At 50.5% G+C, this 24,548-nt stretch overlaps 1 protein-coding gene across 1 annotated transcript; it reads right to left on the bottom strand.

Moving 5' to 3' along the window:
• On the bottom strand, positions 1-23,335 carry PUSL1 (pseudouridine synthase like 1). Its single transcript, XM_082777148.1, has 8 exons — positions 23,188-23,335; positions 21,896-21,953; positions 16,784-16,971; positions 8,851-9,000; positions 7,615-7,788; positions 2,772-2,826; positions 405-567; positions 1-112 (listed from the first exon to the last, which is right to left on the bottom strand). Exons 1-8 carry the CDS (start codon positions 23,244-23,246, stop codon positions 81-83), a joined length of 879 nt encoding a protein of 292 aa, XP_082633274.1. The 5' UTR covers positions 23,247-23,335; the 3' UTR covers positions 1-80.
• Positions 23,336-24,548: the final 1,213 nt, after the last annotated feature.

The raw sequence follows: 24,548 nt of genomic DNA, 5'->3' as shown, positions 1-24,548 counted from the left end.
CCACCACACTGTGTGCCCTGCAGACCTCAGCGCCACCTCCACACCAGCAGTCCTTCAGACACTTGTATCCGACACAGCTCCTACTCTCCTGGGGCCCTTGTTGTGTGCAAATCTGAGAAAAAATGAAAGAATAAATAAAAACCATTGATTTAGGGGAAAACATGGCACGGGAAGCACTTCAAATCTGTGGTGTTTCCCTGCCTGGGCTCCCTCCCCACCACTGGGGAGATGTTTGTGGAGATGTGCAGGGGGAAGGGGGACGGCAGGAAGGGTCACTGCTACCACAAAGCAAGCAGCAGAGAAACGGGATGTCAGCCCCAAGGGGATGGGGGCATTTCTGCTCCCTTGGGCATCAGGCCTGCCTCCCACAAAGTCCCCACCTGCCGTTCCCGGCCGTCACCCACCGGCTTCGTTGTACTCCACGCATTTTAGGAAGAGTCCAGCCGGCGGAGCCATGGCGTGCGGTGGAAGAGCCCGTGCATCTCTTAGCTCCAGCAACTCCTTTATCTGGTGAGGCGTTAGCTTCCCCTGGCCGACTGCCACTAGAGCCCCAACCATCCTGCGGACCTGGAAAGACAAAACGTGGCTGAGAAGGTTCCTTCCTCTGCTGGGGTTCCTCAACTGTCCCCCCATGGGCAGCTGTTCCCAGCACCACTGCTTTGCTCCTGCTCCAGATGGAGCAGGACACACGAAGGATGCTTTGGCCCTTCTTTTAGATGCCACTGGTGGATCCCAATCACGGCACAGGATCCCAATCACCACACTCCTAGTCCCTGAGCACGCCCCAGCAGCTGTGGTCACCCCGCAGGGGTGGATTTCTTTCCACTCTGAGCAGGGATCGCACGGGCAGCTCGTGTCCTGTGCCTGCAGCGGGTGCTGCCACAGCATCTTCTGGGGACAAAGCTGGTGGCAGGGAAGGGAAACAACACGCAAAATGACTCTGCTTGTTGTAATTCTTCCCTCCCTACAGCTGTGGGCATTGTAAAGAATGGGATGAGGGCCTGGGACACAACCTCCAGCACCACTGCTCTGCCCGGGAGGGAGGCTCGCTCGCATCGCACGTGGGAAGAGCTGAGCAGGGGCCGGCTGCTTTCAGAGCCAGCAGCAGCACCCACGCGGCCGGCCGAGGCAGGAAGCTCACACATGCCTGCCGGGTTCACAGCTCCTTAACACATACGTAACTCTTTCCAGGTGGGGGGGACCGTGGAGGGGCCCGTTTCTCTCTCAGAAAGCCAAAAATGTAAAAGAAGAAAAAAAAACCAACACCCCGAGTGAGACAACCCACCCGACGCCCCCAAGGCATCGAGGTGGGGTTCTGAACACCTCTGCATGTCCCAGCTTCCCTTCCCTGCAGCAGTTCCAAGCCTTGGCTTAGCACAAACTTGGCACCTGCTCACCTGCTGCACGGGGTTGTGCCAGGAGCCCACCTTTGGGCCGTTCTGGTGGCACAGGGAAGCAGCGCAGATCCCTGATGTGTTGTTTTACCCACCCCTCACTAGAGGTCATTGCATGCTGTGCCTTCAGCTTTGATGTCTCAGTGAGCTACACGCAGACTAAGGGCAGGCAGCTGAAATGACCACGGGCTCGGCTAGCCCTGCGTGCAGGGAAAAGCAACACCCAGAGGTCCTGAGGCTCTTTAACCCTTTTCTTTTTACAAAAGCCTCCGGATGGCACCACGTAAGGCAGCAGCTACACAACCAGCCTCGTTCCCCCTCGGTGACAGAGCGCAGAAGCAGATGCCCAGGTACAAGAGGGCGAGCTCACCAAGCACAGCCTGTTCCTGCTGCCCCGACAGGCTGCCAGCTGGCACCGAGGCTGCTGCTGTGCTCGCAGAGGGCATCAGGCTCCGTGCTGCTGGTAGCTGTTCCCTTCTGCACAGCATCACGAAGCTGCATTTCCAGTCTAATGCATTAAATGGGTTAGCAGCCTTTTCTCCTTGTCACCAGAGCATCTGATGAAGCAAATCCCTGCTGCACACCCAGCCTTCTCAAGCATGTTGTCGTCCTTCCCCTGCTCAGATCCAGACACCCACTGTCAGAGAGCCTACAGAGCAGCGCTTGGCACAGGATAAAAACAAACTTGGTTTGTCAAAACAGAATAAAAAATAGCTGCTCGCTGTTCCCACAAAACACCCCCTCTCTCCTCCAAAAACAAGCCCTCCTCTTGCCTACTCTGTCTCCAGAGTGTGACCGTGGCCAGGCCAGGAACAGCCAGCTCCCGATCCACGAAGCTGCGGGGACAGCCACCTCCCCTGAGGACAGCAGCGAAAACCCCACGGGAGTTATTTCAAAGGAATCCCAGGGGAGGCCAGTCAGCATGACAGAAAGATCCTGCAGCCGTGCCTGCGTCGCTGCAGCAGGTCTGCCCAGCTCTCCTTTGTGCTACGTCGAGGGCTGCTTCATGCTCTGAAGCCAGAAAGTAAAATTCCAGGCGGTCTTTGCTGGGCCCGGTGCCACGCGGCAGAGCAGGAACATATGGCTCTTGGTTTTACCACTCAGCCTGCAAGGACGGAGGTTGTGGAAAACAAAAAACTTTCCACCCTCCCACACGGTTCTGTGACTTTGCTCCTTTCAGACACGGGCCTGAGATGTTCTGGTTCTGCTGGGGCAAACAGCGAATGTGGAGCCTTGCCTCGCTGAGGCCAGGTCCCTGTATGGCACGAAGCCCTGACAGAACTGGCACTGAACAGGGATGTGACACTAAAAAAACGACCAAGGTACAGCGAGAGTGATCTTTTGGATGTTGGAGGCAAACACGGAGCTGAACAGTACCTGCCGGTAAAGAAACGATTTGCTCCTGAACTTCAACTCCCAGAACTCCAGTCCCCTGAAGGAAGAAACAAAAACAAGCGTTTAAAATCACATCTCAGACGTGAGACCTTCTCACGAGAAAAGTACAAACCGCAGCGGAATGCAAGCGAGCAGAGTGAGTAAGAAGCTGAGATCTTCCAGGCCTGCTTCAAAGATCAGGAACCTGCAAAACCACCCACGGGCAGCTTCCTTTGCAAAATTCAACTGCAGAACCAAGCTGAAATTGCAAGCAGCCAGCAACTCGATGCACAACTCATCCAGCCCCAAGGCTGCCGTGCTTCTCTGCTGGGGACGACTGCGTAGGGCAGCTATGGCTGAAATGGGGAAAAAATAAATCATTGTTCTGTAAGGGAGAAGTAACAATAGCGAGAAATAAAGGAGGCAGAAACCTTTGTCAGAGAGGGAACAATGCAAGCGGATGAGAAAAGCAGATTTGCTGTCCCAAGGGTGAAGAGGGCCACGTGAAGCAGGCGCTGCAGGAAGCCAGGGGCAGTCATTCATTTCCTCAGGCTCGCTCCTGCCCTGCTGGGACGGCCAGGATTCAGCTGCTGTAGGCAAATCTGCCCGCCAGGGACATCCCACCGCATACCCCAAGGCAGGCAGGATGACCCCATGGCCCCAACACCCCAAAACTTCAAGTCCCAACAGCCCTGCTCGTGGCAGAGGCCCCGTCTTTGCTCAACGCTGCGTGGGGAGAGAAGCTTTGACAGAAGCACGGCAACATACTCAGGCCCCCGGATGCTCTGGGCACAAATCACATTTTCCTCACCCGAATTTCAAGCATTTAAAAGGGGAGTTTAAGAGCAGCAAGTGATGGCTTAGTGCCACCGCTAAGCTGCGCCCAAGCTCCCCGCGATAAAAAAATAATCAGTTTAAACTAACAGGATTTGGAACAAAAGGCAGTTATCGATAAGAACACCTCCAGGATGGAAAAGGAGATTAAGGAGCAACAATTCAGCTACAAATCCGAAGCCTTCAGATGAAGGAGAAGCTGGTAAGCACGACTTCTGCTCCAGCATTTGAAGGCCCAGCCTGCCAGATGGGCCCTCGAACTGCTGCAAACACCTCCCTGTGAGGACTCTCCCAAGGCCAACTAGCCCAACACTTCACTGACGTTTCCTTCCTTCACACACACACACAAAAATCTGATACAGGCATTAGGCAGCCACGTAGGAACTTCCCCACATGTCAGATGTACCAACGGAGCCCCAAAACGAGCAGGTTTGGGCTTCAGAAGCTGCTCTCCCAATCTTCCGCGCTATCAAGCAATACCAGGAGCCACTTGGATCAAAGCATAATAAAATGACAACAAAAACTAACTTAATTAACAGTTTTTAAGCCCTCCTTACATCCCACAGCACTCCTAAACCAAAAAGACACAAGTTTACCTTGTGCACCCCAGAACTCTCCTCTCCTCCTCGCAGTGAGCCCGGTACCTGCATCACGGGGCTGCAAAATTGGGCACAGCTGTGGGGAGGGCACAGCCACACGGTATTTGCCTGGGGTGGGTCACAAGGACAGGCTGGGCTTACAAGGGACACCTGGGCATCACGGGCTGCCCGTTGCCTGGGAGGGGAGAGAGCTCTGGGAAGGGCAGGAGGAGGATGAAGCAGGGACAATGGGGTGGGAGGTGTCGGAGCGGGGCTGGCAGGAAGAGAAATCCTGAAATTGTCACCGTAGGGAGCGGCCAGGAGCTGTTTTTTCAGGATTCACAGATAAATCGCTGCTTTTCGCCCTCCCTGCTGTGTGTGTTGGCAAATGCAAAGGCGGCTTCTGCCCCCGGCTCCCTCTGTACGTCGGGGAATGACAATGCTCTGTCACCTCCGTGCGGTTTGCTCTCCCTCCAGCACGATGTATGTGGCACACGGACACGTGCGGCGCGAGGCACGTGCACACAGACCCAGCACGTGGAGGTCACGGTGCTGCTCAGCCCCAGCAAGGCACAAGAGGCAGTATTTTTTTCCCAAAGAGGGGCAAAGCCCCCCCTCCAAACTGCACCCACGGCTTCTAGCCAGGGTTCTCCTCACTTGGCGGCCACCAAGCTGTGAGAGGCAGCTCGAGATACTCAGGAAAAACACCACGGAGGCTGTGAAAGAGAACAAGGGGGTTTTCTTTAGGAGGGAAACTTTCTTTTCCTTGTCAATCTGGCTGATAATTTTGCTTACCAGCCAAACCTCGGGCTGCCTTTCCCACTTGGCAGCAGAAGGCAGCACCTTGCCATGAATAATGCATGCTCAGCTCGCGAACAGGTGACAGCAGTCACTGCCCAGGAACGGGGCTAAGGCTCCCAGCACATCCTTAGCATTCAGAGGCATTCTGTAGGGCAGGAACAGCGACTCCACTTCCACTGTTGCTGAGCAACTGAGGTTGACGGAAGGAATCATTTGAACAGTCGGCCTTTTAGGCGGACAAGCGCTCAATTCAGAAGATTGGGTGAAGTTCAGAAAGGAAAGGAAGAATGGCAATGAAAAGCTGCATTATTTCGCTAAGAGACCGTGGTTTATCGTGCTGCGGATTCTCTCCTCCGAAGGAGAAAATAAAGCTCCTCAGATTAGGCTTTGAAAAAAAATCTATTTATAAGCTTTTAATGCTATCAGAGCCTTTCACTGCGGGGATGGCTCATGCTGCTCCTGCAGGGAGAAATACACACACACCTCGGGCACGTTTGCTGTCTTATTTGCAGAGTGGGCAGAGAAACTCCAAGCTCCACGGCTGCAACTGTCCCCCCAGGGAGTGTTTTACAGATCAGAAGGAACTGGGATGCTGTAAAAAACCCCAACCCAACCAAAACCACCCACCCAGCCTGCCGCAACCACGCTGACCCCAGAGCATTTTTCTCGAGGTCAGAAAACTGGTTTATATTGTTTAATACCTCCTTTATAACGCTTTGTTAATTAAGTGCTACTTAAACACGTTGAAATGAGGCTTCTCGAAGCCACCCTCGTCAGCCTAAACATTCATTAAATCAATCAATATCGACACTTCTATAAAAACGCCTTGTTACAAAACACAAGCTCGGCTGCATGTGTCACCAAGCAAAAATACCCTATCAGCAACAGCTTTGCTGCTTTTCAACCGATTTTTAGGGTTGCTTTCTCTCTCGTGAGTTGTTTTTGGCCTTGTGTGGGATGGATTTCTGCAGCAAGTTATGCAAGGAGTGGCAAATTCATTTTTTTACATGAAAATTGAAGGCACAAAAAAGGTGATCTAAGCCGAATCTCATTGACTGGCCAATTGACAACAGCAGGTCGGGACTGGGGAGGTAACCTGGCCCTTATGCAATTGCAGGTGGCCTTGGTGAGACTTAACGACTTATTTTACTTAATACTCACCTTGTTTTCTCTGCCACTCACACTGCTCCTCATCACAAGGGACAAGATGAGCCTGGGGGTGAAGTCCTGGGCTGTTACTCGTGCCCCTAGGTATGACCACCCCAGAGGGATGGAGGCCACGTTCCCCATCCCGCAGTGGCAACCCAATAATGAGCAGCAGGAACGCAGCCAGGTGACAGCCCCCATTTTCCCCTACTTTTTCTGCCTTCCCCTCCTTTTCCTCTGGGGACAGTGCTGCAAGGAGGCAGGAAGGAGCTGCTGCTGGCTGCCTATGTGCCTGTCCAGCAGGGAGCACCAGCGGGAGCTGTACCCAACTGGGTGCCCCTTAACGAGGCTGTGTATTGAGAGGCAGCAGCACCGAGCAGGGAAAGCAGGGAGCAGACAAAATGCCTTTTTCTTCCTGACCCTGAATAGGGAGACTGGGAGGAACTGAAAGGCTCGGAGCATACAGCTCTCTCTGTTTTTTGCAGCTCCCTTTTGGGTTTTGTCCCACACTACTGCTGGCAAAACACACCAGTCGAAGACAAGAGCGGGCTATTTGCAAACTGCAGCGAGGCCCAGCTGAAGCTTGAAGCATGGCACTCACTGTTGCAGCCGGCTCAGGAGGTATTCAAATTTACCGGAGGGAAAACTATGAAGAAAAGGGTTTTCTACTCAGAAACAAGGAAAATGTGGTTTGGAGGCAGACAATAGCAACTTTTGCTCTCAAGCTGAAGCACAACGGCCGCACTTCTCCGAAAGAAAGAGGCATGAAAGCAGGGGCCATGCTCAGATGCTAAGTACCCATGATCTTCCTGGGAAAAAAACTTCACTTTCTGCTAGGGAGAGAGAGAATACATGCAGCCACTTCATTTCAATACTTGCAAGACCTGGTCCTGAAAGAACCTGACACGCAACAATCTGTTGTTTATGTATTGACTGAGAAATATTGGTTTTCCTTCATCAACATCCCCTGGGAAGGAGGCAGGAGCTGCTGGTGTGAACTGCGTGGATCTGCAGAGCTACAGCTGTGACCTAGGTGTTAGGTGGTGGTTTTTTTTTTTTTCCTCCTATTTGCAGCCTGCAGGCAAAGCTAGGATAGAAACAGGAAAAAAATAATCCTGTCCCCTGGCTGGGCTGGCTTTTAGCAACCAAAACGAGCGTAAATGCTGGAAGCACCTCATAGGATTGCTCCGTGCCTGGCTCTGTACATCAGTTTACAACATCCTGCCTTCCTGCACAAACAACTGGCCCAGCTCCTCCACCCTCAGCCCTGCTCAGCTTTCTCCATGAGGACATTGGGCAGGAGAGGGAAAGAAATGTCCTTTCCATACCATCACCAGGCAGAGCCCTGCTGACACCACCCAGGGCTGGGAAGGCGATGCAGGAGGAGGAGGAGGTCAGTTCTCAACACAAAGCTGGAAAGCAGCTTTTGGGACAAAGCAAGCACCAGCTGGGCAGAGCAATCCCCCAGCCTGGGACCCTGTTCTCACCTGGATTCATAGTGGTGAGCCAGGAAGCCAGAAGAGGGTTGGATTTCTGCCTGGAGGATGGTTCTGATCGGAGACTGAAAGGGTGTTTCAGAGTTCAGCGAGCGAAAAGTGCTGAAGTCGTGGGTTCCCAGCAGGAACTGTGCTGCATCCTGCATGGCAGGCACATCCAGGTAGCTGAAATTAAACATGCAGAGCAAAGAGAGAGGAGCGTTGAGTGGGACCAAGTACGTTGTGTGCGTCAAAGTCTAATTAATTGATGAGAGGCTTAAACCTAGCATGCAGATTTAACGTTGCAGAACTGAGGAAAGACATTTTGCAAGAGGAGTTTCTCCAGGAACAGCCCAAACCACAAAGCAAGATGCCAAATGACCGGAGGTCTGATGGTGTTCAAAAAAACCCCAGGCTAGGTCAGGGGCTGGCAGGCCCAGACTTCTTCATAAACCTTTATCCTGCTGTGCTGCAGGATCTTTAATTTAATTCAATAACAACTGAATTAAAAATAGCTCTGTCCAAACTGTTGGCTAGAGTGGAGGACAAGAGAACCAAAATCCTTTGCAGTATCTTACAAATTCAAAAAGAAGGTGGCAGGTAAGAGAGTGGCAAACACTGTGATGGTTTTCCAAACCTTTGAAAAGATGAAATTAGGAAATAACAGGAATGGAAATGGGTGTGCAAACTGGATGTGAATGAAACCAGAATGTTGTGAAAAAGTCCAGTTTTCTTGAACTTTTATGTGTCTCAGTACAACCTCATCTAAAAGACAATTACAAATTTTCTTCTGGGGTTTGTTTGTTATTTCCTTGCCCGCTGTTTATCGTGTCCTAAGTGTTTTTAAATGGCACTGAACTTGTTTTTCTTCCCTTCCATATACAAGCCCTAATTTGTTATGACTCAGTGGCTACTCCATGAGCGCTGAGCCAGACACACTGGTTTGTTATCGTAGGGCTGCTCAGAGTCATGGGCTCTCACTTACTATTCAAACACACAAGCGCCCAGATTGGGAAGGAGAAAGCTGGCCTACATGCAGCCATCACCAGGAGCAGGCCAAGAATTAGAAATAAAACACAAAAAGAGCTCTGAGTCCCAGGTCTCACCACCCATAACTCAGTGCAGTTCCACTGATTTCAACAGAGAATCCTTTCCAGTGTGAACTGGGGGTCTGGTCTTACACGTGGACATCACCTCCTCCCCAAATGCTGGGGCAGCTGCCCGGGGACGGTTTCTGGAGCCACTTACCCCCCCGGAGGAGCCCAGCACAGGTCCCTTTCGAACACGGGTACTTCAGACCAGTGAGCGCAGCCCAACAGCAGCCGGTAGATGTAGGTTCTTGACAGCGCCGAGAAGCGTGCGTGGAAGTCACTGGTCACTCGGTGGGCACTCAAAATGCTGGTAGAAAAGAGAAAGGGATGGACAGAAACGTCATGAACTGATGCACAAACTTGTGCTGGTCTCCACGTGTATGGAATTGAGACATGCAATGGATGCTTTGAGGAACTGCACTTACAAGACATCAAATATCACAGAGCTGACTGCTACCCAAGAAGTGCAAGCGGAGGCTGCCCCAGGTGTCTGCCGACACCGTGCCCTTCTAACACACCCCAACAGCTCCTGAAATAAATGCTGGCACGCTGTGGGAGTCGTCTTTGCAGGAGACGCTGCTGCTGGTGGAAACCCACATGCTTCCTAGCGATCTCACCGGTGTGACTCCGAGCATCCTGGCCCGAATTTCCAGCCAATAATCGAGTTCAGCTGCCAACAGTTTTTCTCTTCAGCTGAATGTCACGTTTGGGTTCCTGTTCTCGGGGATGGCACGGTGAGGGGGCCGCGTTGTTCCCACCCCGTTAGGTGCTGAAGGCACACGTGTGCGTGCTGGCTCTTTGGAGGCATTCATCTGCGTGCACGAATGTGAATCACTCGGGGGAAAGTTCTCCAAAAACAAACAAGCAGGGCAACGGTTGAGGTTTCCCAAGATCCTGGGGATGAAATCTATCTCACATATGGAGGACATTATGCTGTGCTGCACCACGACCACAGCAGGTCGGGAGCCTTTCAGTGGCTGTTCCAAATGTCAAGTGTGTATTTCACAAGAACCCCTACCAATTTTTCCGTATCCCCACTACGCTAGAAGAACAAAGAAAATCGTAATTAATCCTCTTTGCACCAAAGCAGCTGTGGAAATCATTCCCTTTGGACTTTTCATCCCCTACCTTCCCTACCAGGCCAACCAAAACAGAAGCAGAGTGCTGGTCTCCTTAAAGCCCTGGAAGAAAACATCTCTGTGCCTGTGGCCCTCACCCAGCCATGCTCAAACCTAACATTTTTTCAAAGATTTGACTGCCTTAATGCACAGCCATAAAGGGAATTTGCTACGCCGAATCTGACAGGCGAAGAAATGCTTCTTCTGTCCCTGCTCTAGGCTGGCAAGCTAGGAACTAATTAATGCAGCATCGTTCCCAAGCTGCTGAGCTCTTCCAGACCTCTTCGCTTGGCTCAGAACTGCCCTCGTGCAGCTGTGAAGCACTGACTCAAAGGACAGGCAGTGTGTTTGTGCCTGCCTTCAAAAGGCTGCTTACCATAACAGTAATATTTCCAAAGCCCTCTGAGTCTAGCCCTCAAGTCTCCAGGACAGCATCAACTTAGCTGGAAGAGAAGCTTTGTAGATGATAAAACCAGATGTCCCAGCCACAGCTACCACCAAGAAATGTCTCTTCCCTCTCCAAAATTGCTTCCTTTCAGCTAAATGTCTCCCTCTGACCTTCCTGCCTCTTTCTGCCCTGGCACACGTGGAGCTCCCAGCAGCCTTGTCCCATACAAGAGGCATTTTAACACACACTCCCTCGGCATTTCAGCATTCGTTGATAGTCCTCTGGCTCACAGACCATTATCCCTTCAAGGAAAACTGGGGAGAGCTGAGATCACCTGAGCTGTATTCCATCCAGATGCTTCAGTACCTTCCTGGGGGCAAAAAAACAGCGCATACTTAGAGCACATTTCAACCCTGGTTTTGCTAGAGAGAGAGGTAGAAGAAAGTCCAAAGGTTTTCAGCTTTTCTTTGTGACAAGGATGTTCATGCCCTGAGAGGTGAGAGCAAACAGCCACCTTCCTGTTTTGCTCGTCAAACCCATCGCAAAAGCACATCAAGGGACATCGGGCTGGAACCACTTCTACTGGCAACCCATCCAGTCCTATAAGATACGTGGGTAAGAGGAGCTGTGAAGTCAGGCAGCCTTAATGAACCCGTAAGAGAGAACTTACAGCCCAGGTACTCTTGTTTTTCTCACTAATGAATCCCTTTCTTGGGCCAAGTGGCTATCTGCAAACACTAAAACACAATCTGACATCCTTGGGGCTTCCTCTGCATTTCCCATTAGCTGTGCTACCCACGAGCAGGGCTGGCATCGCTCTCGTGGTGCACAACACCCAGATGGACAGGACTTGGACGGCACTAAAACCCCAAAAACAGCCATCAGGGAGTGACCCCCTCACAAGGATAAAGCCCAAGCCTTTTGCAGAGCCGTGGCACCCCACACAAGCGGGAAGGACACCCCAGCAGCAGATACCTGCACGCCCGAAGCAGCACCCTCTGTGCTCCCTCTTAAGGCAGCTTCACGGCTCACTGTAGCAGATGGAAATAGTTGAAAGTAGGTCACTTCCCTCCTGCCTCCCCCCACAACCTCCAAGACAAACAGGACTTTGCTGCAGCAGCAAAAAGCAAGGAGCATCCCAGCACCAGCGAGCCTGCAAAGAGCAGGATGCTGCGGGCAGGAGAGCTCCTGGGGACCCTCACATCTCACGCGAGCAGAAGATGGCTTTGGGGAATGGTTCTGTCTGCTCGTCTTCCAGCGACCCTGGGCAGTTAATCCAAGGAGCTTGCAAGGCTGCTGGACTCCTCTTTAAAAGAAACTGGGAGAAATCACCTGGTTTCCCTAAGGCAACACCACTATTAGCATCGAACAGGGACATCCTTTAGAGGATGCCCCTCGTGAGAAGGATTGCTGCTCTCCTGCCGTGTGCCCTCCTGGTTTTGGAGCTGGCTCTATGGAGAAGAAGGGATCCAAAACAGACAAAAAAAAAATAAAATTGATACCATTTGGGAGCAAGCAGCAGACAAACCTATTTATTTGCTTTCAAAAGGCTGGGGCTTCAGGGATTTCTGCCAGCCTAAGTGCCTCTGGCTCATACCCCTTGACTGCAGAGGCTCAGGCCACAGAAGAAGAAATTAAAGCTGAGCTGCAGGCCTGCACACAGATTTGCAATAACAAGCCCAAAGACCTCTCCACTGCTATAAACTCCCAGAAGAAATGCAAACTACATCCTCCAGGCCTGTAATGGAGTTTGAACCTAGGACCTCCAGCCTCTTCTAAACACAGTAATATAATTAAGTATTCCATTTATTTTCCTCTGTCTACATGTCTCCACAAGCATTTCATCTCCCTTGAGCTTCTCGTGTTAACGCTGATGTGATTTTTATTAAATAAGCGCCCTTTTATACCCTCTGATAGAGTGCTTCCTTCAGAAAAACCCATTTATGCTCACATGATTCCTCACTGCAGGCATCCTCTCCTGACTCTCCCAGCAGATGCAGTTCCTACCACAGGCTCTTTCAAGCTAGGAGTGTTTTCCCAGTATTTATTCCACCCGTTCTTCAGGCACGCCACGTTTCAGGCCTTGTTAACATCCCAATTTTTGCAAGGCTGCTGGTGAATAAACACTCTTAGCATTCTTCAGCTTTTTTGACAGAGCCTACATTGCAGAAGGGTCAGAAGGAAAAAAAAAAAAAAAAAAACACAACCAAAGACATCTCAGGAGAAACACCAACGTGTGAAATACAAAGGTGTCCTCCAGCAGGACATCCCTCCCTCTCCTCTGACAACAGAAGGTGAATGTCTCTTTGCAGGAGGTGGGAGGAATCCCAGCTCTGTCTTGCTGCCACACAGACAGCTTTGATGGTGTACTTACAGAACTGGAACCAGAAATAGAAGGTGTGAATCTGCCGCTCCATCCTGCCCAGGTGATAGCAAATCCTCCTCAGGTCGCCCCACCTGCAGAATACGCTCTGATCTCTGTGGACAAGAGCCTTTCAGATACGCTGCACAGATCTAAAGGCAGATCAGCTGATAGAGGAGCCCCGTCTGCAGCAAGGCTACAAAGAAGGTCATTACTGCTGACGATACCGCCAGCCGGCTTGGAATCTGGTTTCCCTTCCAAGCTCTATCGACAATAACGAGTTCTCACAAAGACGTCTCTCTCCATCACCCCCTGCTTGCAACCACATAAAAGTGCTGAGCTTTCTCCCCAGCATTAGGAGAGAATTCTTCTTGGCAGAGTAATATTTACAGAGGGAGGGGCTGGCTGCTGCATGCACTTAAGACTCATGCCCGGCACCAAGCTCCTTAATGGAAAGCAGCTGAACGGTTTTGAAGAGGTTCAGCCCAAGGGAGGAGGGAGAAGTCAGAGCTGCCTGCACCCTGATAACCTCAGCCTGCCTACCTGACAGGGGCTGGCCTGGATTTAGCAGGAGACACCACCTCTTGGCATGTCCCTGCCAGGTGTTAGCTCTTCTTCCATCTGTGAGATCCCACCGCTGCCTCCTTCTGAAGATGCCAGCTAAAAAATTTTCTCCTCAGCTGCAACCCTACACACGTGCCACGGTCTGGTAGGACGAGAAGGTTCGAGGACGTGACAAGCCACAAGCTACAAGCCTAAACTCAGGGGAGAGAGGCTGAGATTCTGCAGCCGGTGACACACGGCACAGACTATGGCAGTGGTAGCCTCTGGCTGGAAAATCAGCCAGCTTTGACTCCCAAACAACTGTTTGAGTGTTTTAAGGAAGGTAATCAGGACCGTGACCTACTTCAGGTTCCTTCTTATTGCTAGGGCATCTATAAAGTGTTCGGCTCCCAGGGTGTGCAAATGCTGACCTAGTTTTCAGTCTGAGCAAAAATAATACCCAAAACCTCACAGAAGTCAAATTCTATTTCAGAATCTTTTAATAGACGCTGCCGTCTGAAAAGAATTCATCTCCAGCTCTCCTACACAGCAGCTGCATTAAACTCTTTGTATATATGTCAAAGGTGAAAACTGTCAAGGGATAGTACCTCCTAGGCATTATTTAAACATGCAACGTGGCTAGCGTGTGAGAGAGACTTGCTTGGCAATTCAGGCAAGTGAGAGGCCACAACACAAATCTGTCTGAATGGATGGACAAACCACCGAAGTTGCAAAAAGGTGTTTCCTCATCCCAACACATGAGACACCTCCAAATGGGCAGTGTAGTTCACACACAGCCCTGTGTTTTCTTTTGTACCATTTATGTTCCTTTGTATTCTGTCAAAATTTTCCTTTGTTGTTTTTTTTTGTCCTCACAACGCAAGGGAATCTAGCTGCTACTTCAAGGGGCCGGAGAAGTAACTCGATTTGTAGGTGTAGGACTGTCAAGTGGTGAGGTCCTTATGCTGCTCCCAAAACCCCTTCTGAAGGGGTTGGAGAGGAGCTGGAAGCATTCGGGGGAAAAGTTCGGTTAAAGCAACAACAACAAAGAAACACCCAGCCAACAACAGGAATTCCGTGCCTCCAGCAACAAGGCCTTTACAGCGCCTTCCTCCCCTCCTTCCTGAGCTGAGATTCCAAGGATTTTACTGACAATTCCCCTTTACCCTCTGATGGCTCCCCTGGTGCTTGTTCAGGGGTGAAGGAAGGCAGCAGGCTCTGAGCCAGCTGCTGCAGCTTCTGCTCCTGGCACCCTGAGCTGAGAGCCCCCAGAGAAAAGGTCCCACTTCTAAATAAATGCAAAGCGTCACTGCCACACACCTCCAGGAACCCTGCAGGAAAAGGGTGCAAAGCTCGGTCCTGAGGCCACGAGAGCTGCAGGCACAGGCAGAGGGCACCAAGGTGGGATCTTGTACCGAGTCGCCGCTGTCTCAGGCACTCGTGACCATCAGCATACGTTGGAATTCCTTCCCTGGGGTTAATGTGCCCTCTAGACATGACACAGCAGAAGTCTGGAGGTGGGGGATAAGCGCTGCTTAACGCTGCTGATGCAGACGCAGCATTTCTGCAACCTAACTGGAGCCTGCCCAGCGCGGCAGCGCCGTGGTACCTCGGGGGATGCTGCAACGTCTCGCTGCTGTCACATCCGTGGGTGAGCTGCCTACCTCTGGCAGGCAATCTGATTCCCTGCTTCCAAAAGCAGAGGCATACGCCTTGCAGAGGTGCCTCAACACCCACCTGAGCAGTCCAGGTTAGAGAAGACTGCAACTTGGGATTGCTTTCCTCAGGCTCCTACCTCAGGTGAAGGTTTGAGCGCTTGCAATACGCTCTGAAAAAGTCAGAAGCTGATTAAATTGCAGATCGACACCTTCTGCAGAGAGCACACAGCTTCAACCAACCAAACCATCTCACTCTGCCATGGGGGACACGCATGAAGGACCTCCTGGGAGAAAAGAAACATCATCATTCATCTCTCCTTCCCTCAGACCCCAAATTGTCTGAGTGCCTGCACACCTAGAGCTGGGTTCCCTGCTCCACAGGCCACGGAGAACTGGAACCCTCCCTTGCAAAACGAAGGACAGATGCAAGTATGATGTCAGCCCTCAAATCCCAGGCCTTGCTGCGTTGGCATTTGGGTCAGGCCCTGTTTCACAAAGAGGAGATTAGAAAATAAAGCAGGCTGGGTGAAGTGGGAAGGGGGAGGGTGCTTCACAGTCATGCCACTACTCTTACAGCAATCCCATCGCTGGGGTGGGGAGGGATTTGCTTTTTTGTCCTGGGTTCTTGTTCTGGCATGGGGAATTTGTCTCCATAATCTTCCTTTATGTTGATGGCACCAGAGAGCAGTAACGTGAAACGGAGCAGCCAGGTCCTCTGAGTAATTACCACCTGGCATCTTGCATCTGCTGCTCACCCAAAGAGTCCCTATAAAACACCCACCTCCTTGTACAACACTCTGAAGTCCTCTGCCACACTCCTCGTAAGGGACAGTCCATGCCTGGAACAGTTTTCAGTTCATGCAAATAAGACAAAGTAGCACAAGAAAGAGTAGAGAGCAGCAAAGCAGCTGCTGGTAAATGGCACGTTGATTGTACGACACCAGCCCAGATTTGGTTTTCAGCCTAAAAACCCCAATATTCCATTCGATTTACACTTTAACCATAAAAAAGCACCCGTGCTTGGGGAAGAACGCAGCAACTGTTTGGCAGCTGACAGAGAAACTGCACGACAGCTTGGAAAGGAAAGCAAAGAAAATTAAATTCAATCCACCTTTTGAAAAATTCACAAGGCAGAGCAATTGCTTATCTAATTGATGCAAGCTCCTGGCAAAAACTGCTGATTCTTTGCCTTTGGGGGTGGGTATTTAGACCTGGGTCTCACGCAGAATAAGTCCATTCTGAGATTTTGCAAGAAGAAGCAATAACTCCAACAGAAAGAAAGAAAAAAAAAAAAGAAAATAGGAAAAAGAAATGGCAGCTGTTCTGTTCTCTGTAAATTGTTGTGCCAACCCCCTTACTAAATTCACATGCAGCTCTCCCGAGTCATTTACAGCTGGGTACAGGATAAGGAGGACTGGTTATCTATCCCATTGAGCAAAACCAATCCAATTTTGTTATAAAAATATTAAACTGGAGCTTGTCATGCAACTTCTTTAAATCATGTCATGTGGTGGCTGTGGTCTAGCTGGGAAGAAAAGAAGTTGATGGCGATGGAAAGGAGGAGCAGAATGCTGACACTAAAAGCAATTTTGTCTGTTTTTCATCGTTTTGCACAGATACGAGTCAGATGTGATGCTGCAGCCAAGCTTTTGTTAGGTGCTAGTTCAGCAAGCAAAGAAAATGAGTTTGGGGAATAAAGCATCACCGAAAGTTCATGTATGGCTCATGGAAAATGAAAGTCACTCCAGCGGGTTCACCGCTCGCATGGTGACCCTTGTCTCTCACAGGGTTTTTTGTTTTAGTGGTGCCAGCATAGATGATCTCCTAAGAGCAACAGTATAACAGCACCAGTCTTGAATGCACGAGCGGTCTGGCAGTAGTGGAGAGACGTGCATGGGAGTGATTTGCCAACACAAAACAGGAAAAAATACATCTTGTGAGTGAAGATGGGAGATCACTGCTGCATTTCCCTCTTCTCCAGCAAGGGTGAAATAAAAGGTTTTGACTTGCCACTAACTCACCGGATTGGTTCAGACTTCAGGTGGTGATTTAGACCACGGATGAGCTCTCTCTCTTGAAAAGCTGGCTTCCCCGGTGCCCGCTGGATGTCGAGGTGAGCGGCGTTGCAGAGAGCATGAACGCCACTGTCTGTTCGGCTGGAGATGTGGAACTTGATGGGAACAACGGGCTTCAGGTTCTGTGCTGCCTTCTGCAAGTCAACATGAGACAGACCCATGAACAGGAGAAGCAGTGCCCTCCCCCTTGCTAACCACAGTCCTCAGGATCTCCACATCCTTTGCTTTATATCATTAGGTGAGTAGAGAAGAGGACAGAGAGTTACCCATTCACACCCAGACACAACCCCTGCAACCCACAGCTAAGCAGAAAGGTGTAAAATAGTGCAGCTATTGCTGCAGGCAGGATTTCTTTTCCATCCCTGACAGGAGCAGGGCTGCAGGAGGCAACACGCTTCCATTAGTTGTTACGAGTGGAGGAGGAGCCGGGGACCAGGCGAGAAGCAGCACAGCACTGATGTGACGCGGTTATTCGTCCCACTGAGATATATAAATGGATCTAAGAATCAAGGCACGGCTCTCATAAAACACAGCAGCAGTGGAGGAGCTGATGCTGAACCATCCCAGCAGGTGTAAAGAACCACAGGACAACCACACGCCACCAGCGGTCACGGGACAGAGCTTCCTGATATTCCCTGCTTCCACAGTCCCTAAGAGAGAGTCTTCTAATTAAGATGATCAGAAAATGCACACAAAATGAAGTTAAACAGTTAATCGGCTGCCAAATATTTCAGGGTCTTCCCAGACAGGTCTACATTTAGCAAAGGCAGGGTGGGTTTTGGTAAGGGGCAAAGGCAAACTCTGGTGGGTCAGAAACCTTGGGACTGCAGTAACTTCCTAAAACAATGTTAAAACCACAGCAGGTCTTGCACACAGCAAGGTTGGGAAGTAGGTTACCAGAGCTGCAAAAGAGTTTTTGTCTTTGCGACGACAAGCCCTGAGATAGAAAACCCGATGTGATTTATTAGGGTCTATGAATGAAGCATATCTGCAAGACTGGGAAAAACAGAAAACAAAGAAAAGCAGAAAAGCAGATGAATGGCTAGAAATTTCCTGCTCTTCCATCTCCCCTCCTGAGCAGTGAACCCAGCAGTGGGCTTTATTAGATTTCAGTTTGGTACCAAGAGTCAATAAAGCTTGAATTGCTGACTCACAAATGCCTTCCAGATTCCTACGAGTTGAGCAGACAGGATTCTGGGCTCTCAAAAACACACCATTAACAAGCACAGGGAGGCAAGGAAAAACGTAACTGAGCGGCAGAGGAAGGCCTGGGAAACAGAACAGAAACGACCCCAGCCTCTTCCCCTTCCTAATCCTTCTATTTGGAGTTCACATGTGGTTACAATTAACAATGAAAATCTTTATTTATCGCCCTTAAGCAGAGAGAAGCAGACAGAAATCAAATAGTTTTCTGCAGCAGACCTTGGCTTGTGCCTCAGCAATTTGTCTTCGAGCAGAAGCTGCTTTTAAGAGCAAAGTTTCTGCACAGATATGTTTGGGTTTTGCAGGCTCCTCTTCCCCTGGCCTCGCCTCCCCCTCCTTTGCTGCCAGGCACAAAAGTGCCAGTGGGAAGAGAGCTGAGAGGAGGCAGAGGAAGAGAGAAGAGGGGAGAACATCCTCCTTTCTTCCTGCTATGGCCTCGGGGAAGTTTGGATGCAGCACTCTGGATCCCCGCACTGCATCCAGACAGAGCTGGGTAACGGGAACACCAAAAAGCCTGGATCTCTCCTCTGCCTGCGAGGGTTGGGCCTTTTTGGAGAGCAGACTGGGGAGGAGGAGAGGATTGCAGGCTCCGAGGTGAATCTGGTTGCTTCTCTGCTCTGGCCACAGAACCCACAGAGGCAGCTCCATGGTGGGGTGCTTTCACAGCTGCCCTTCTCCTGCATGCTTTTGTCCTTACAGAGAGAAATAATCTCCTTACAGAGCAAACTTCTTGCTGAATTTCGTCACAGGCAATTCCCTTCTGACCCCTCACCTACGTATGTCTGCTCTCTGTGCCATCCAGAGGGCCTGGGCACCTGGAGGCAGCTGGTACCGTCCTCTGCTGGTTCCTGTGTGCCCTGATCTGCCAACGTAACCCACGCTGAGCTGCAAAAAGAAGATGTGTTATTTACATTCAGTAACTGCTTGAACTGCAACCAGGTTTTCCTGCCCTTAAAAAAAAATAAAATGGCTAAAACCAGCAGGGCTGGCACCTGAGGAACTCAAAAATTGCTGCTGTTAATTCAGGTCCCATCCATCAGCTCTGGATTCCAGCGGGGGAAGCTGAGGCAGAAGTTAAGCAATTTACCCAGGGGTGCTAAAAAGCAGCAGAGGAGATGCAGGAATCGAGGAGCTGGGTTCTCCTCTCGTTTTCTCAAAATTCTCAGGTCTCTGCTCCCTTCCTTAGGCCAGACAGCACGCAAGTGTCCTTCTCTTCAGCAGGTGCTTGGTGACAGGCACTGAAATCTTGGCTGGGCACCTGCTGAGCTGGATTGCACCCACTTCCATCCTGCCTTTACTTCCTGAGCCAGAACTGTTCCAGACAACCATGTTCCTGGGGCAGCAACAAGCATCCCTGGGTGTCCCTCTGTACCTGTACTGCCCTGCAGAGCAGTGGTGCAGGGGGAAGCATTACTTGCATTTAGCAGGCCTGTTCTGCTAACCAGATTCATTCACTAAGCACTTCCATATTTTGAATCCTACTGAAATTTCCATTGTTGTGTGCCAGAACGATACAAATCCGCATTCCAGATTGCTATTATTATTCACAGCTCTGTTCTCTTCCCCCCCCCCGTACAAATGCTGGAGAGGGGAGATGAAGAACAGGCCTGTTAACATACACCGGCGATGGCTGGGAAGCAAAAGTTCATCCACTTCTCTCCCTGAAGTCTAAATAAAAAACTGCTCAAGATGCTCAGCCACCAAAGACCCCTGCAGAGCATCTGGGAACCACGAAAGGAACCTGACAGATCAGTTGAGGATGGGTGTGCTCGAGAGAAAGATGTGCATTAGGAATATTTTGGAAAAAATGTGTGTGTGTTGCTCTTTCCCAGCAGCTGGATTGCTTATTGGTTTCGTCGGTGGAAGACATCCACGGTGGTTTTAGCTGCACAGACACAGGAATTGCATTGCACTGCCAGGGATGCTGCACAATTTATAAGTTGCTGGGTTCTAATAAATAATAATGTGCAAGCTTCTGGTTGCAAGTCATCGCAGCCCTGCTGACTCAAGGGGTGCTATGTCAACTGAAACTAATTAAGAGCCTAATTCATTCTCACAGGAAGAGAGAAATGTAGTGAAAGCCAAGAAGAAAAGGCTGAGAAAGTGGCTCCTGCTGCAAGGAAAGGTTTCCAAAGCAATCTTCCATGCTGCTGGAATGATTATGCAAACAGGCAATGAAGGTAACACTTCTGAGTCAGTTTTCCTTTCTTTCCTCCTCCTTTTTTCTTAACTGAGAGAGGGAAGTTGTACCAAAGCTGCTTTGCATAGCACAGAGTTCATCTATGTTCTCGTTCTCCCTCTCTTCCTTTCATGAGGAATAATATCTGGACTTAGCACAAGGCTGCTGGCCAAAGCAGTGCTTCATGTGGGAGGATTAGTTTTGGGCAGCATTCACCAGCACAATGGGAAACAGCACGCTCAGGAGATGCTTCAAACCCAACACGAAAAGGAACTTCATTCTGTAGATCCGAGCAGGCCTCACACACGGTGCCTGTGAGCACAAGCAGCAGCTGCTCACTTCAGCAAAAGGTGCTGCACGGGAGATTTTCCTTTCCAGGAGGGGCATCTGTAAGAATTGGGACTAGAACACGGAGCCCTGCAGCACGTGTACTGCCCTCCTCATTGCAGGGGGACAAATCACAGGTCTCCAACATCCTGATTTGGGAAAGCAAGGTCTGGAATTCCGCTCTGGACCCACCGCAAGCAAGCTGGGCTTCCAAGTATTTCAAGTCAAATATATTGTCTCCAAATATATTTGGCTGCAACGCCTGCCTCGAAGAGATATTAAAAAGCTCCTTCAGGCATCTGCACGTCCTGTATGATACAGACACGGTGACAGAGGGTTACAGACAGGCCTCCGGATCAGCCACGGTTCAGCAGCTCTACCTTGGCACTTGGAGGACTGCAGAACAACCTCACAAACCAGTCCTCTCCACTTCTAATGACACCAGCTGTTGGTACACACAGCCTACACTTCACAGGTTATTTGCTTGCCTCTAATGGCAAACAAACAAATGTCTGAACATACATAGAATGGAATAAGGATCTCATTACAGATTTAATCTTGCCCTTCCCTTCAGTTGCCTTCCTGGCTTTGGAAACGAGTGTTATGAAGTTCAAGGCTGCACAGAAATGGAGGAAGGAAGATAAATTCCTACAGGCCCCAGAAGTTTTCTATTAAACTTGCTTTAAGACATCTCATGTGGTTCTAATAGACACAGCCCTGCTCAGCAGTGCCCAGCATCAATACCACCACATGAAAGCAAAGCACATATCCCAGAACTGGCCAGCAAAATGCTGATACTGTGAAAAGACAACACCAAATAAGTTTATCTTTTTCTTTTTCTTCCCCTTTAATCACCCATCCTACCCATTCGCTTGTTAAAACAAAGTGACTTGGGTAATGCAAAACAACTGCTGGGCTCACCCAAAGTCCGGCGCCTGGGGCTGAGACGCTGGATGGTTCAGAGGATTAGATAAATGAGATAGAAAGTCCTTTGGGGCTCTTCTTTCAAGATCTGCACAATATTTATACACTTTCTCCACAATGGTCTCAGGCAAGGAGCCATTCAAATACATCCTGAGAACTCCTCTTCAAGCTATTAACTCATCACACTTTCCTTCTGTGGGCTGCTTGGCGAGGCGATGCAAGAACCATCACCCAGTAAAGTCAGGCACAGCACGGAGCACTGCTCCAGTTTGTGACCACAGAGTCTGACTGGTAATGAGAACAGAATCATGAAAATGTTGGCTATTAATACACAGGCAGGGCCTGGCCTGCCAAATGTTGCCCCAAACGTGACCTGGGCAACACCATGTTTCATTTTAATGACAATATGATTAACAAGGACATACCTCCAAGCAGTTCTGGACTCCAATCCCTGACTGGTTAGCTGAAGTTTCCATCACCCCACTGCAGAGCAAAACAAATACAATAGTTAATGATACATATCACGACCCTGCATTTTCTACACAATGTCTTAACACAGAGTCCACCAACAAATCCAGAAGTTAATGCTGGGCACTCACTATCAAATTGCTTGCTGCCGAGCAACCTAGATCTTTTTACACAACTTGCAGGGACAAAACACTTTGAAAAATGGACACGAAAACAGGAGCAATGGTGGCATTCTGGAAAGGTGACTGGACACAAAAATCATCCTGCCAGTGCTACCTCCTGCACTGGTCCTTCTGATGGGTTGAGAAGATGAGGCAGGCAAATTCCACTAGAGAAGGGTTTGCAGGGAAAGATTTTTTCAGGGCCTGAGTTAAATGCCACTGTAGGACCCCTTCTTGCAGGCCCTGTGGATGTGAAGACACGATTTGGGGTGAGCTTCCTTCTCTGTTGCAGGAGTCACAACCACTCACAGAAGGCACTGAAGTGCAGAGAGATGTCCTGAGGCCAAACTTGGCCTACCTGCAACCACGCAGGGTAATTTAGGCCAGTACCCACAACGAGACAAACTCTGCTGTGCAAGGGAAGTGTGGGTTTTGGCTTATGGTGGTGTTATTCTGGAAAACCCTCATGTAGATAGGCACGACTCCACAAGCTGGGGCTGCAATAATTCTCCCACACACTCTTTTTTATGTAAACAAGCCTAACGACGTATGTGGGATGTTTAAGGCCTGGGGAAAGGCAGTCCCAGCTCCCTTTCTCCACCAAGGAGCTTTCCACCTGCATCTCCAGGGCAGCGCGGGCAACCAGCTCCCCACACCGCTGGCTCTCCCAAACCACACTGCAGGAAACGTAATTACCTGCACTCCCACCGACTTGTATCCACGTTCACCTTTCTCTCTGCCCTTTCACATTTGCCCTTTGCCCATTTTCTGCTTTTCCTGTCTGAAACATCCTCTAATATTTACCTGTGGCAGTAGAAAAGCACAGCCCAATTCCCTGCCCATGCTCACCGACTTGGCATCTGTAGCAGCTCTCCCCCAGTTCACTGTTCTCCCCCAAACCTCTGCACTCCCCCAAATGTCCTCAGTGCTCCCCCAAACCCTTGCACTCTTTTTATTTTTTTCTTTTTCATTCTCTCTTTTTTTTTTTTTTTCCCCCTCAGTCGCCTCCCTGCAGCCTCCCCATCCCCACCCGGGGCTCCCCGGGCACCACCTCACGTGCAGCACGCGGGGGCAGCGCCCGCACCTACCTATATTTAGTGCCAAAGTACTGAAAAAACACTAAATATCGCGTTGGGGGAGAAACCATCCTCGCTGGGCCACCGGACAAGCTCTCCCCTCCGCTCCCGGCTCTGGGGGGCGCCGCCGCCGCCACAGCACCGAGGCGACCCCGGGGGCTCCCCCAGCGCCCTGCCCGGCCTCACCGCCCCTCCTCGGCCGGCTTCCCCCCGGCAGGCCCGCCCAGCACCGCCCGCTTCCGCCACCGGGGCCTTCAGGGAACGGCCCCGGGCCTTGCTGAGGCCTCGGAGCTGCTCGAAAGCGGCCGAGGGGCCGGGGGAAAGCGGCCGGGGCTCGGCAATGCTCCGCCGCCGCCGCCCGGCGCCGCCTCAGCGAGGCTGTGGCGGGAGGCGGCCGCCATCACAGGGCGCTGCAGCCCCGCGTCCCCCTGCAGCGAGGGGGAAATTCAGAGAAATTCAGTCCCTGAGCGGCTCCCCGAGGGCCCAGGCGGTGATGGTGAGGGAATAAACCCTCGGAAATCCTCCGTCTTGGCTGCTCAGCTGCTCTCCAGCTTGGACAGAGCGACTGCCGTTTCTTAAGTGGCTTCGTTTGCCTCAGCATTCACTGTCAGAAGCCGTCTGAGAGAGCTTCTTTTATTTGCTTCTTTTTTAGAAACCTTCTGAGAGAACTTTATTTATTTATTTGTCTCCTTTTTGTTGCCTGATGATGGAAGCTGAGCCCTTGGGGCTATTCCCGAGCATAGTTCAGGGGGGTTTGGTCACCCCAGGAGTCAGCAAAGCACGTCAAAAAAGTGCCAGAAAAGGAATAGCCCCCACAGAAAAATGAAAGGTTTAGGGGGCAAGAAGTGTACAAGGTGACGCCTGGTGACTGGTCCTCAATGCTCTCCTTGCCTGCGTTATTTTTGGGGTGGGATTGTTGACTCCATGGCTCTGATGTTCTGAACCCACCCTGTGTGAAGCCGTTCCCGAATCTGCCAATATCTGTGTCAAAATCCCCATAAAAAAACAAAAACAAAAACAAAAAACATGCAGACATTTCAGGCAGGCCTGCATTTGTCTTTTTCAGCCTGCCTATGAAAAGATGTGTTCAGGCTACCATTGCTTTGGGTAAATTACAGCTACAGTGACAAAAATAGGGGAAGACAGTGATAAACAGAGGCTGCAGATGTTCTTCGTGACTGTGTTGTGTGTTTTAAAATGTTTATTCGTCTTTATAAAATACTGAGGTGCGACATCTGCATGCACAGTAAATACCCTAGCAGTATAAAGAAAGAGCAAAACAGCGCGACAGAAAAATCCCTGGCACCTCGCACAAATCCGCGATCTGTTTTGAATGGAAAAATCCAGCGCGCTTTCAGTTCTCACAATGGCAT

This window comes from Aythya marila, assembly GCF_965140915.1.
Source record: "Aythya marila genome assembly, chromosome: 21".
NCBI classification, from domain to species: domain Eukaryota; kingdom Metazoa; phylum Chordata; class Aves; order Anseriformes; family Anatidae; genus Aythya; species Aythya marila.
This window is presented reverse-complemented; position numbering and strand designations above follow the sequence as displayed.

Coding starts and splice junctions, on each gene's coding strand:
- PUSL1 (XM_082777148.1), bottom strand. CDS start 23,246: ATGGTTTCTCCCCCAACGCGATATTTAGTGTTTTTTCAGTACTTTGGC. Junction 16,972..21,895: donor GAGTCCAGAACTGCTTGGAG/GTATGTCCTTGT, acceptor GTTGACTTGCAG/AAGGCAGCACAGAACCTGAA. Junction 568..2,771: donor AATCGTTTCTTTACCGGCAG/GTACTGTTCAGC, acceptor TTGTCTTTCCAG/GTCCGCAGGATGGTTGGGGC.